The sequence below is a fragment of the Gopherus evgoodei genome, chromosome 2 (genome assembly GCF_007399415.2).
Source record: "Gopherus evgoodei ecotype Sinaloan lineage chromosome 2, rGopEvg1_v1.p, whole genome shotgun sequence".
Classification (NCBI taxonomy): Eukaryota; Metazoa; Chordata; order Testudines; family Testudinidae; genus Gopherus; species Gopherus evgoodei.
In genome coordinates, this window is record NC_044323.1 from 234,294,214 (window position 1) to 234,308,845 (window position 14,632).

General features: G+C 42.2%; 1 protein-coding gene across 7 annotated transcripts in view; it reads right to left on the reverse strand.

Moving 5' to 3' along the window:
* PDE7A (phosphodiesterase 7A) overlaps window positions 1–14,632 on the reverse strand; it is a 163,624-nt gene that overhangs the window by 8,113 nt on the left and 140,879 nt on the right. For 6 of the 7 annotated variants that reach the window (XM_030553194.1, XM_030553193.1, XM_030553192.1 and 3 more), the window contains 5 exons: window positions 10,242–10,337; window positions 3,980–4,080; window positions 1,217–1,348; window positions 846–937; window positions 59–203 (listed from right to left, as the gene is read on the reverse strand). In XM_030553194.1, the coding sequence (XP_030409054.1) occupies window positions 59–203; window positions 846–937; window positions 1,217–1,348; window positions 3,980–4,080; window positions 10,242–10,337 (566 nt within the window). The remainder of the gene's footprint in view (window positions 1–58; window positions 204–845; window positions 938–1,216; window positions 1,349–3,979; window positions 4,081–10,241; window positions 10,338–14,632) is intronic. The other variant, XM_030553196.1, reaches the window with a different exon arrangement.

A 14,632-nucleotide genomic window follows, 5' to 3' on the forward strand; every position in this document is an offset into this window, starting at 1 on the left:
AGTATGATATTTGAAGCAATTTACTTCTGAAATAGTATGAAACTTTCAAAACAGTTACCTGTAAAATGAAGTGGCGATGGCCTGCCTCCTCTAAACATAGGTCTCCTCTGTCCAAATGGGTTCTAAACACGGACAGGTATTCGTTTTGCCGACTTATGTCTGTGGCAAGAATCAGAGCACCTATCTGGCTTTCCATCAGCTTCCTGAAATTAGTGATATAACACCCCCAAAGGCACAAAAATATGAGGAAAAAAATTAGAGCATCATATTGACACATTTAAGTTGAGTGTAGCAACTGTATACGAATGTATACATAAACTGTAAGCCATGATGGTTGTAAGTGCAGCACTTTCAAATGTTTATATAAAATTTTTAAAAACTACAATATTTATAAAAATACTCCGACATTTCACAGGTAGCTCACAGGAAGAGAGGAACTTACTGCAAATATTTTTAAGCTAAATTATTCTAGCTATTGTTAAAGAAGATGAAAAGAGCTTCAATTTTAAAATACAGAACATGTGTTACTGTTTAGGTCACAGAATACAATTATCTCTTACTAGTCAGTCAATATTTTCTTTCAATCTAATCAAATGTTTGTATAATGAATACACTTCCATCACTCAGTGTTCACAACAAATACTAGTTTCCAAGCAATAATTAACTGTTCCTGCAAGGCTCACAGCACCCATTAAATCTTAAAATGATCTGACTATTCAGCTAGGATTATGAATTGCTATGTAATATTTTAACATAACACTTGTTTACAAAGTTGTCTGATGCTATGGATAACACATTGTGTGTAACTTCATATAGTGGATACACTTCGTACAAAAAATACATACCTGTTTTCTAATGACATATGTGCAAATAAACCAGACTCTCTCAACAACCCCACTGCTGATCTCCAGTGGTGATTTTCTAATACTGAGATATTCTGCAAACCAGAAACAAAATTACTGCCGTTAGTTTAAAAGATTGTATTAGTCTTACACTACAGTCTATTTGCCTCTTAAATAGATTCACGATTTTCAAACTTTTTAACACTTCTATTACGTTAATAGCTTGTATTTATTGTTTTCACTCCATGGGATAAACATCCCAGGTTCAAGTCTGCCATTAAGTGAGTACATTAGCAATTTCACTGTTAATATAATTCTTCTACACTGAAAAGATACTCAAACCTGGTTCTGATAAGTATGATATTTTCACTTACCTTATATAAAGTTGCTAAGTAATGGTTTGTTTTAATAAGGAAAGGCTGATTAACACCTGGATGATCCAAATCATGTGTGGCAGCTGCAATTAAACTGAGCAGAACATCCCATGGAGTTAGAGATTTGGAAAGCTGCAATAAATGTAACAGTATTATTCATGGGAATATTCACAGGTGAAAAAATTCTGATTGGCTTTTCATAGCTAGCATTCAGTCCCTGGAAAAAGGTCCCAAAAATGATCATTCAGTTTAATCTTTCACATAGTGCTTTGAAAGAAGAGCACCATCACAGAAAGGTGAATGCGGAGAACGAGGTGAGGGTACTAGTAGAACTTTGCTATTAAACTTTTTTCTTAACCATGGTACAGGGCAATCCAGGAGTAATTACCCTATAGAAGTTAAAGGCTCAAGATCAATTTCATCTGACCGTGTCAATAATATCTAGATAGATGCAGTAACTATTTAAATATTTATGATAGCTAGAACTGTCATTCAAATTGTTAGCTACTCCATTACCAACCAGAGAGTATTTCAAAATCCCTATTTAAATTAAAAATCCTTGAAAAAGGTTATTTCTTCAAGTCAGTTGTCCAACTCATCTTCTGAGCTGATCTTAATGTGTACACTGTCAGCGAAAGGTCCTGCTATTTCTCAACTAGTTTTAATGCAGACAATATTTCAATAAGGTGTTTTTTATTTTATTTAATTTAAGCAAGCTAAAGCTCTACATGCCTCACACATTGTCAGAACTGTTCATTTGGGTAGTTTCCATCTTGTATCAGAATCCCATTTCCTACCTCTATTGGGAAAAAAAGGGGGAAAGGGTAGAGAGATAGATGACAGCAACCAATAAGCCCTCAAATTTCACAGTCCCGCAACTAAAGAGCTTTTCACAGGGAAAACAAAAAACAAGGACCAGGATAGAGAAGAGACTGACAAAGTGAATATAGAAGCAGACCAATGATAAGCTACCAATGTACCCTGGTATAAAGTTGTTTGAATTCAAATGATCATTAATGGTAATGCATCATTTGAAACCATGCAATAACAATACTTATTTACCATTTACTTATTTACTTTATCTACCAAACAGAAAAACCTGTGCCAAGCCATTTGACTGCTGGAAGACCAACAAAATATTCAGTTGCAAGTTTACTGAACAGCCCTGGAATCTGTAATACCATCAGTGACTGTTAACTGATGTTGGTGGTTTGAATCTACCCCAGGTGTAGAGAGTTTGGGTAGGGAAAGATTTTTGTAGGCATGGCAATGACATTTTTTATATGCTGCCCATGGTGTCCCTGGAAATTTTTGAGAGAGCTGATTTTTTTTCATTTTGCGAAATGACAGATATATTTCTGTACCAAATAGAATTTGCTCTATTTCCCACTAACGAACAATTCAGGAGAATAAGTATTTAGGGTGATAAACAGCATTTGGAGGAATGAAAAGTCATAATAAATGTAGACATTATTGAAGGTTTTCTTTTGCTCAGTGCTTATGACACTTGTCCAGTGTTTCATGATGAGGTGTTTTATAGCACTGACCTGCTGGAAAAATCCTCCACTTCAAGAAATATGCACGTCATTGCTGAATCAGAAGCTGTCAGTAATGACTCAAGAACACCCTCTTCCTTGCCCTCCTCACCATCCCACAAAAGTGCACTGTTGTATGAATATTTCACAACCCTAAAAAGTGTCACCACAAAAGGATTTCAGTTTTTTATTTTGAAAAAACATGTTCACCTACAGAAGGGGATAAACACCTAAATCCTTTCTAAACTAAATTTTTTACCTCCAGAAAGCACCTCGCTATGAATAGCTAAATATATAACTGCATGATCTTATTTTCATTACCCTCATCTCCTCCCTCCTTTTGGTTGTCAGTTATGTGTTGCATCTTGTCTCATATGAGACCCCAAACCTGCATGGAGCCCCAACGACCTTAATGCAATGCTATCGATAGCATGCTGGCAAATGATTGCCACCTTGAAGCTTCAGACAGTTTAGTTAATCAGAGTAGGTAATATGTGATCACATAGCATCCTCGTACAACAGGGCCCCACTCTTAATTGGGATCTCTAGGCATGACAAAAATATAAATAAAATATTTAACTACCTCTCAGAGCATTACAAACTTTATTTAATTAATATTTGTAAGTGCTTTGAGGTCTCTGACAAGACACTATGCAACAGTAGTGTAGACCACTATTACCATACAAGAAGAAATCAAACTAATAAAAAATCAGAGTTGAACTAGATAGCTGGTTTCCAACTGGCTTCAGTACACCATGTGTCTTCTGTAATCTAATCAGAAAGTAGCATTTTCCCCTGAAGTTTCCTGTTTAGTGTGTAGCCTATACCAGAGTACCAGTAATTCAAGTCACCTCTGACAACTGTTAGCTTTGCTCAGCTCCTAACATAGAACTCTCTTTGCTAGGTACCTCCCTTTCATAATGTCCATTTTAGAAAGAAGAAAGGACAGATAACGCTTGTACATTGCTACAACCTGCATCTGGTAGAGGAGCTTTGTTCATTAGTATCCAAGGTGAACTACGCATAAGTGATATATCAGCTTTTGAAAAACTGGGTTATTTGGATCTCCACTGCCAGCTTCTGACTCAATGACGTGCATACTTCTTGGAGCACAGTTTTTTTTCCCCCCATAGCTTAAAATCTTTACAGTTTTACGGAACATTAAGAAAAATATAAACATTATATTTGTACCTTTAGACGTTACGTAAAACAAATTTTTATATCCTACCTTAGGTTCTTTTAAATAACAGTGCATGGCCTGAGTCACATCAGCAGCATGAACTGCATTATGATAAGGGTTGTGACTATGATAATCTTCTTGAACCATAACTATATAAAGAAAACAAACATCTAGGTTTAATTAAAATGGCAATTTAAAAAAACGCAATATAAATATCACAATTTGACATTTTTGATAAGACATATATAACTCCACATACCAAATCTGTTTAAGGAGAACCATCTCCAGTACTCTGACACAAAGGTTTTATGTGGTCACATAATATTTTTTAAGCTAACACATGATTTAGTATAAATGCATCCTGGAAATCAAGTTACTTAACTCTAACCAAAATGTTATGATCTGGAATATTATGATCTTGACTGAGCAACCACCTCCTTAGCAGGAGTCTCTCTCTCTCTGCTAAGTCAGTCTGCCTGAACATTGAGGCAACCTGGAACAAACACATGGAAGTTGATTCTATTCATCAGAACAGCAGGGCTGACACCTCTGCTAACTTTTTGCATCCCTCAGATAATTTAGGCAATCCACGCATCACACTGGTGGGCCTTGATCAGAAAATGGTACCCTACAGCAAGCCATCAGGAACAGAAGAGCTAGCTGTACTGCTTTTAGTTTCTGTACATGTGAATAAGTCTTTCCTTCCTGACCACTGTCCAGCCACCAGCCCCATAAGAACCAGACTTTCATCTTTGCTAGCCTTTCCAAGTCCTTCTTGCTTTCCTTAAGCACTGCAATTACAATATGTGGAAGGTCATTTGAGTAGAATCAGTACAAGGGAACGAGTTTGCAGCAAAAACCAAATAAAACTGGTTAGTAATCTATTCTATAATTTCACTTCAACTGTGCACTGGGTGCCCACACACCTGTTGGAGATTTTTCCCCTCTGCTACCTCGTGCCATCATATGAAGGTATAAAGAGCAGAGACACCCCTGACCACCTCCTCAGTCCTTCTCGCCAGACAGAGTCTGACAGATACAGAAAGAAGAGTGGGTTCTGGAATGGACATGTGTAACACATCTCAATGAACAACCATTACAGAATAGGCTAGTAACTGTTTTCTCTTCAAGGTCATTGCATATGTCCATTCTATTTCATTCAGAAGCTGTTTGATCTGGCAGTGGGATCAGAGTCTACCTGAATAAGGACTGCAGGACCACATGCCCAAATCTAGAATAATCTTTAGAACAATGAAAGATGGCATGATGTGAAGCAAAGGTGTGTACTGAAGATCAAGTCACTGCTTTGCAAATGTCCAGAATAGTCACCTGGGCCACAAAGGCTGCACGAGATCTTGTTGCATGTGTTAACACCCTACTCTGTGGAGTTATACTAGCCAAGTCAGAACACAAACAAATGCAAGTGGAGAGCCACAACAAAATCCTCTGAGAATAGACTGGAAGGCTCTTCATTCTGTTCACAATTGCCACAGCTGGGTAAAAAGCTTAATGCTCTTCTGAAGTCCAGCGTGTAGCGTGTCTCCTCATCACTATGATTATGAGGCTTAGGGAAGAAAGTTGGTAAATATATAGCCTGATTAATATGAAAGTGAGACATCACATTGGTGACTAACTTCAGATGAGGACACAGATAAACCTTGTCCTTGTAGAAGACCGTATATGGAGGTTCAGAAACCAGAGCTCTCCTGGATGAGGAGACTGACACCAAAAATGCCACCTTCATGGAGAGATGAAGTAATGAACAAGTTGCCAATGAGTCAAACAGAGATCCATTAGCTTTGCTAACACCAGGTTTAAGTCCCAAGAGGAGACAGGACCCTCCACTTGGGGATATAACCAGACCAACCCCTTAAGAAACCTAATCACCACTGGATTGAAGGGGGGGTGGGAGGGAAAGGGTGGTTATCAACTGGTGGGTAGAACCCCAAGATATCTGCCAGATAGACTTTGACAGAACTAATGGCAAGATATTGTTGCTTCAGGTAAAACAGATAGTCCAACACATGGTGGATCAGAGCCTGGACCAGGAAAATGCCTTTCTGCTGTGACCAGATGGAGAATCTCTTCCACTCTGCTAGTAAGTATACCTTGTAGAAGGTTTTCTATTACTTAAAAGCACATTGTGGACCTCCTTTAAACAAATTTCTTTGAGTTGCCATGGAGCTTCAAGGTTTTCAGGTGTAGGACACTGCAGTTTGGGGTGGAGGAGGCAATCATGATTCTTGGAGATCAGGCAGTGTCAGATGAGCTCTGTGTGAAAGAGTTAGCAGAGTGGAAAACCAATGTTGCCACGGCCACGCCAGAGCTGTAAGCTTAACTCGAGTGAACCTGGAGAAAATGCATACAGGGGCTTGTCTGACTAAGACAGAGAGAAACATCCATCAGAGACGTAGGGCTGTGACCAGCTTGAGAACAAAACTGGTGACACTTCCTATTGATTTTTGCAGCAAACAGGTCTATAAGGGGAGTCCCCCACCACTGGAAAATGAACCTGGCCATATCCGGACAAAGAGACCACTCAAGACAACTGCTGAACAATCTACTTAAGCGGTTTCTCAGAGCATTCTGAGCACACAGGAGGTGAGAGGATTTGAAGTGCATTGAGTTGTTGATGCAGAAATCCCACTGCCTTTCCCTGGTACCTGCTAGGATCATCCAGTTTCCTATCATCAAGTCCCGTTGCCTGACTGCAGTTGTAACTAGTACCATGATTGGTGAAAGTCATCAGGGCTTATGTAATGTCAAAAGATTGGGAGCAAATGCAGAATATGACTGTTTTGCACAAACTAACGCTTCACATGGGAGACAAAACTGTTTATTTCTGTTAGTCTTATCTAGCAAGACAACATAATGCTCCCATTTATATGGCCACCCATACCCCATCTCCATGGATGAGATGACGGCAGGTCAGAATGTCTCCATCCAGAATTTCTGCTGCTTCATAAACTGGTTCAGTCACTTGAAGTCTCAAATCCTCCCCCACTCACTCAATGTATTGTTTATTGCAACGTTCCTAGGGTAACACACTTGTCATTGGAAAAAATCAGGGTCATTGTTCCATTTCTGGAGAAACAGTGGTCTGATGACACATTTGATGTGTGTCTTCTCTGACTGACGAAGCTAGTGTGACAGGATGGATCACAGAAACCGCCTCGGGAACTCCCCACCTGATGTGCCAAGACTACTTCCGCCCCTGCTTTCCTGCCCTGTCAGCTTAGAACTTGAACCATGTCCCCTATCAGCTGTAGGCTTGACTGAAAGCAGCTCTCAGAAGTGTTCTTGTCTTTAACACTCAGATGCCCAACTCCCAGTGGGGTCTAAACCCAAATAAATCCATTTTACCCTGTATAACGCTTATACAAGGTAAACTCAAATTGTTAGCCCTCTATAAACACTGATAGATACACACAGCTGTTCCACCTCCCCCTCCCCAGTATTAATACATACTCTGGGTTAATAAATAAGTAAAAAGTGATTTTATTAAATACAGAAAGTAGGATTTAAGTGATTCCAAGTAGTAACAGACAGAACAAAGTGAATTACCAAGTAAAATTAAATAAAACACGCAAATCTAAGTCTAATACAGTAATACAACCGAGTACAGATAAAAACCTCACCAGTAAGCTTACTGTTACAGACTAGTCTCCTTCTAGCCTGGGTCCAGCAATCACTCACACACCTTGTGATTATTGTCCTTTGTTCCAGTTTCTTTCAGATATCCTTGGGGTGGAGAGGCTCTCTCTTTAGTCAGCTGAAGACAAAATGGAGGGGTCTCCCACAGGCTTAAATAGACTCTCTCTTGTGGCTGGAGATCCCTTCCTCTCTCCTATGCAAAGTCCAGCTCCAAGATGGAGTTTTGGAGTCACCTGGGCAAGTCACATATCCATGCATGACTCACAGTCTTTACAGGCAGAAGCCATTGCTCACATGGTATCTTGAATATCTCCAGGAAGACTTCTTATGTGGATTGGAGCATTGCAAGATGCATTGTTCCTTAAGTGCTTCTTGACTGGGCACTTAACTTTGTGAATTCCTTTCTCCAGGAACTGACCAAATGCTCTACTAAGGTTATTTAGAAATTAAGCCAGTACATGGCCAATATTCATAAGTTTGAATATAAAAATGATACACGTGTACAAACTGGATGAATAGATTCAGTAAACCATAACCTTTACAGATATATGTTACATAGCACATGTAACATAAAACATACTCCAGTTATGTCATATTCCCATAAAGCATTATGGGATACATCATCACAGCTAGAGTCTGGAGATGAATTTGCAAACAGGACAATGGGGGAGACAGAAGATCTCAAAGTAGTTTCTAGTTACCATAGAGAGCACCCGTATGCCTGAAATGCTGAGAGCCCAATGGGACTGAAAAATGGACACCCGGAGGTAAAACCCTGGTGTGACCTCAAGTAATCAGAAATGATCCTGGAAGAGGACTGAAACAATCTGAACTATCTTTTGGTTTCTCAAAAAACTGCAACAGTCTGTAAATTGGCCTAGGCAACAGCCAGAAGAGGAAGGCTTTTTCCTGGAAGCAGCATCCAAGACTGGATTTGGGTCATCCTGTCAGCAGCTATAATTAGAAAGAATATTTTCTTATTGGTCAGATATGCTAGGATAGAATTAAGGAAGACTCTGAAAAGTGGGAATATCCTTGGAAGGGAGCCATCCCATGCTAGAATGAAAGCTTGTCTTCCTCCCCCAAAACAGCCTCAGAGAGCCCTCCTGACAACACTACAGAGCTGTTGAATGTGTTTGCAGATGATCCAAGAGAATCTCGGACCATGTGGCTGAGGTTACTGATTACCAGAAGACATTTAGATAGGTTATTCCAAACTGATGTTAAAAAATGAAATAAAGTTCCCTCTCTAGCTGTATCTCAGATAACCAGGGGATGACCAAGGAGACAAGACAAACAGCTTGTCACAGTGACATACTGGACAGCCTAAAATAAGAGGTTTGTCTAGATACTCCCTTCACTTTCCAGTCTACAGGTTTCTAAGGACAGCTGATGTGTTTGTTTGGATGAAAGACCCTTAATCCACTTAAGGAAACACCAGTCATTTATTAGGAGAAACGGCGAGGGAACTTGTAAAGCATTTGAACAGACTGATGAACAGACTGGACTCCTGTCTGTCTTTTATGTCTGGGGGAGGGGAGAAATCCTCCAAGTCTCATTTATCCTTGCTTTTTCAAACTTCATAACCACAAAAACATGCTTTGTATCAAACAGATCAAGTCTTCTGAGAAACCTGGCTAAAGGGAACAGAGAGCTGCTTCTCCTGGCTCAACTGAGAACTAGCGTTCCCTTCACACTGAGCTGGAGGACATAGGGGAAAACAGGCAACGTGAAGGAAGAGTCTTTGGCCCTGGTGCAACCAGTCATGGTAAAGGCATCCCAGGACATCACTGATAAGTGAGATATTGCAACACATGGTGACTTTTGTACGAAAACAAGAAGGAACCATCATTCCAGGGACTGTGCCAAGGACATTAGGATACAGAAATGTAAGTCCATAAACAATTAAACAGATCAACAATTAAACAGATCTGCTCTTCTATTGTCAAATAAAAGTAATATTAATTTACACCTTTCTCATAGACTCAGACTTTAAGGTCAGAACGGACCATTATGATCATCTAGTCTGACCTCCTTCTCCAAGGATACACAATACAGCATCATCTCATGATGGTCCCAAACATTCCTGTACAGCTTTAAGGAGAGTAGCTTCAATTCCTAAATCAGTGGAGCAAGACTGGATCCTTTTCTATACTACTAAAAAGACCTGAGCAGAAACTGGTGTCAGCAACTGGTACTACTGAACTGGCGATGACTACAGGTTAGGTAAGGACAAACTATGTTTCTTCTCAGAAACCAAGATGAAAACCAACATTATATTTCAATAATATTCTCACTATCTCCTCTTCCCTCATTTGTGATGTGAAATTCAGCCTTCATAATCCGCTGCATACAACCATGATGCATCATGAAATTCACACATTCTTGGGCAAAATCAATTTTTTCTGCTAAAATTAATTTCACTGCTTTTTGTGGATTTTTTTTCCTTCACCTCCCTAATGCCATTATTAAAATTAAGCTATTTCCAAAATTTGTAAGTGCGCACAGTATAACAATACTATCATTATAGGAACCAGCTTCAAATTAATGCTGTTCAAACTTTCTTGCTAAACTGTAAGCAGTACTTCAAATGGTATCTTTTAAAATGCAGTTAAGGAGTAATGTTCACTTTAACAAAAGGCTATAATATATTTACCTAAAAATCTACGAAGTTTCATCATATCTAAGTGGAAGTGTTCTATCAGTCCATGAAGATTAAACAGGTGGAAGGTTAAGCTGACTAGACTGTTCCCTAAAAATAAAATACAAATATTAATTCATTTAAAAAAGGGAAAAAATATTTAAACACTTTTGTATTCAAAAGTTATGCAAACAGATTGAAAATGTATAAGAATTCTGTAAGCCTTAATTGGTCTAATCCATTAATAATTTCCCCCAGTGATTCTCAGTGTATCCACTACCAGCAATAAACTGTGCAATGAGAAGTCTCACTCAATATTAAAAAAATTAAAAAGTCCATTTTCAGTGGCACTGTACCTTTAAAACAATAAACCTGCAATCCACCTAAGTAGATTTATTGCTTAAAAAAGGAACACAGAGGTAATTAAGCCAAAAAACTTGTCAATGTTGGCAACTGCCCCAAGTCAAACTCTTTATATTTAGTTATCCCACCATGTGTTCTTTTTTGCAAAAAGTATTCCTTGCTGAAATCAGAAATAAAAAAACTACAAATGTGCAATTTGCTATGAAATTTGTAGTACTACAAAGCAACTGCTATAATCATTCATTTACTAGGAGCTGAAATATTCCATACCATACATTTGATTTCTTTTTTTTTTTTAAATTTCAGAGGCAGTAAGGAAAGGCTTGCAAATTAAATATACATAATACCGACAACTAGATTTTTGGCATATTTACTTTGACAGTGTCCCTTTAACAACCAATTACACAGCCACTCAGTGTGTGCTAGGTGCTTTACTCAGAAGCACAAAATTCCTCACCCCATATAACCTATTGTCAGCCTTCACCACATGCGTGCATGTCATTTTGGTACCACTTCCCCAAAAAGCTGTTATTCCCAACACTAGGGCAAGATGTTCTTCAGAAGTCTATTCCTTTAAGAGGTATTTATCCAGAAGCACTCTATATTCAGTTGTATGGGGAAAAAATCACAGAAAGATGTATGTGCAACACTCTCCCCACACAGTTTCAAAGAACTGGACTGCCAACCCATCGCTCTGTCCAGTTCCTTCTTGCTGAAACTCCGACAGAGCGGAAGGAGAGTGCGTCATGGAATGGACATGAGCAACACATCTCGAAGGACAACAGTTATGAAAGGTAACTGTCTTTTCTTCTTCAAGTGCTTGCTCATGTCCATTCCATTGTATGTGACTCCCAAGCAGTAACACCATGGGTGGATAAGAGTTCTTGGACATGTTGATTGCAACATGCAATCAGCTCTGCCAAATCCAGTGTCATCTTTGGCTTGAGTGATGGCATAATGCATTGTGAACGTGTGTACCAAAGACCACGTCGCAGCTCTGCAGATGTCCTGAATAGGAAGATGCGCCAAGAAGGCAGCCAAAGACTCCTAACCCCTAGTCAAGTGAGCCTTCACTATCAGTGGAGACACAGTCTGCACCAACTCGTAAGAAGTACAGATGCAGGTGGTGAGCCAATTCAAAATCCTCTGAGAGGACATCGGAAGGCCCTTCATCCTGGCTAATGCAATAAAGAACTGGGTCAATCTGCAGAAGGAGTTGGTGCATTCCAGATAGAAGCCAGGGTCTGCCTGACATCTAGAGAGTGTGCAGTTGCCTCTCCTCATTGATCGTCTGATGCTTTGGACAGAATACCAGGAGGAAGATATCCTGGTTGACAAGGAAGGGTGACACCATCTTTGGCAGGACAGCCAGATAGGGCCGCAGCTGGTCATTGTCCTTGTAGAATATTGTGTCTGGGGGGCTCCGAAGTAAGGCTTGAAGTTCGGGGATCGGGGCATGCCCTGTCCCTAGGCTAAGTCCCATAGGGGACTAACTAACTATTTCTAACTTATGCACTAAGGGAACTAATAAACTATACAAAGTTTCTAAGAACTATATACAGAGAATCACAACTAGACACAGTTGAGAAGGAAAGCTTGCTGAGGCAAGGAGACATTCCAGCACCATCACTGGCAGTAAGAAGGAACTAGGGAGAGGGGGAGCCAGTGGCATCCCCTTATACTGGTCCCATTCCAGACGGCACCAGAGCCAGTCCCCTGCAGACACCCCCAAGGGAAAAAAAGGCAGTTACCTTTCTCCGTAATTGGTGTTCTTCGAGATGTGTTGCTCATGTCTATTCCACAGTAGGTGTGCGTGCTCGCCACATGCACCGGTGCCAGAAGTTTCTCCCCTAGCAGTACTCATAAGGGGGGGAGCGCCTCCCTGGAGTGGCACCTACCTGGTGCGGTATAAGGGGAGCTGCGCGCTCCTCCCACACTCAGTTCCTTTTTGCTAGAAAACTCCGGCAGCAGGGAAGGAGGGCAGGATGTGGAATAGACATGAGCAACACATTTCAAAGAACACCAGTTATGGAAAAAGGTAACTGCCTTTTCTTCTTCGAGTGATTGCTCATGGTATTCCACAGTAGGTGATTCCAAGCTGTATCTGCTGGAGGCAGGATGGAGTTCACAAGTTCTCGGGACAGAGTACTGCCCTGCCGAACCCAGTGTCATCCCTTGTTTGGGAGACTATCGCATAGTGTGAGGTGAATGTGTGAACCAAAGACCACGTGGCAGCCCTACAAATGTCCTGAATAGGGACGTGGGCCACAAACGCAGCCGACGAGGCCTGCGCCCGCGTCGAGTGTGCCCTAACAATAGGTGGTGGGGGAACACCCGCCAGCTCATAACAGGAGTGGATGCACAAAGTGATCCAGTTGGACAGCCGCTGAGCGGAAATCAGCTGGCCTCTCGCGTGCTCAGCTGAGGTGACAAACAGCTGCAAGGACTTTCTGAATGGCTTGGTTCACTCGAGGTAGAAAGCCAGAGCCCGCCTCACATCGAATATGTAGAGGCGGCATTCCTCATTAGTCCCATGGGGTTTGGGGCAAAGGACTGGTAGAAAAATGTCCTGACTCATGGGGTAGGCGGAGACCACCTTCGGGAGGAACACAGGGTGTGAGCAGAGCTAGACCTTGTCCTTATGAAACACAGTATACGGCGTCTCTGAGGTCAGGGCCCTGAGCTCTAGGATCTGCCTGGCCGATGTGACAGCAACCAGGAAGGCCACCTTTCATGAGAGGTGAGACCAAGAACATGTTGCCAGCGGCTCAAACGGGAGCCCCGTAAGATTCAGGTCCCACTGCAGGACCAGGGGCTTAGAATATGGGTAAAGCCAGTCCAAACCCTTAAGGAACCGGCCGGTCATAGCATAGGAGAACATCATGTGTCCTTGCACCGGGGGATGGAAAGCTGATATGGCTGCCAGATGCACCCTGACTGACAAGGGCACCAGGCCCTGGGCCCTCAGGCAGAGGAGGTAATCAAAGATAAGCTGGATCGGGGCAGCCCTTGGGGATACACCTTGGTCCGATGCTCACCGAGCAAAACGAGACCACTTTGCAATGTAGTAGCGGCGAGTAGAGGGCCTTCTACTCTCAAGGAGGACGTGCTGAACCAGAGCTAAGCACGTCTTCTCCTCACCACCTAGCCACTGAGCAGCCACGCCGTGAGGTGAAGAGCTGCCAGGTTGGGGTGGAGGAGACAGCCCCAGTCCTGAGAGAGCAGGTCCGGGCGGAGTGGCAACGGCCATAGCAGAGCCACTGCCAGGCCTAAGAGGGTCCCATATCAGTGCTGCCTGGGCCATGCCGGGGCAATGAGGACGACTCTGGCCTTGTCCGTCTTTATTTTCTCTAGGACCCTACTGATCAGAGGGAGCTGGGGGAAGGTGTATAGGAGTAAGCCTGACCAGGGCAGGATAAAGGCATCGGAGATAGTGCCCCTCCCCAGAAACCCCTGGAGCAGAACTGGGGGCATCGTCAGTTCACGAATAGGTTCACCTGGGAAGTTCCCCACCTCCAGAAAAGCTAGAGGGCCACTTCCAGGTGTAGGGACCATTTGTGCTGAGAGGAAAAATCCCCGCTCAAGTGAATCGCCCTCACATTCAGGATACCCTATAGATGAAAGGCTCCAGGAGCCTCCCAACCTCCTGCTCAAGCATAGCCTCATGCAATGGGTCCCCCAAGAGGGATGAAGGCAGAGGGTGGTTGGATGAGTAGGAGGTAAACTGAAGAGTATAACCTCAGGAGATGGTGTTGGCGGAGACTCTGAGCAGGATTCCGAGCGGGAACAGCATCGACGGTCACACCGCGACCGACTGCGGTACCGCCTTCAAGACAAGGATCGTTGGCAACATTCGCCGTGGTTCCATCTGTGCTTGCTCCGTGAAGATGAGCGGTGCCGGGAGTCCTGATCAGATGGCATCCATCCAGACAGTCTAGCTGGCATCGAGGGTGATCCATATGGACTGAGCCCTGAATGGTCACTGGGTGGTGACCCGTATCGGGAACGTTCCCTTGACCGAGACTGGTACCGGGCCAGCAGTG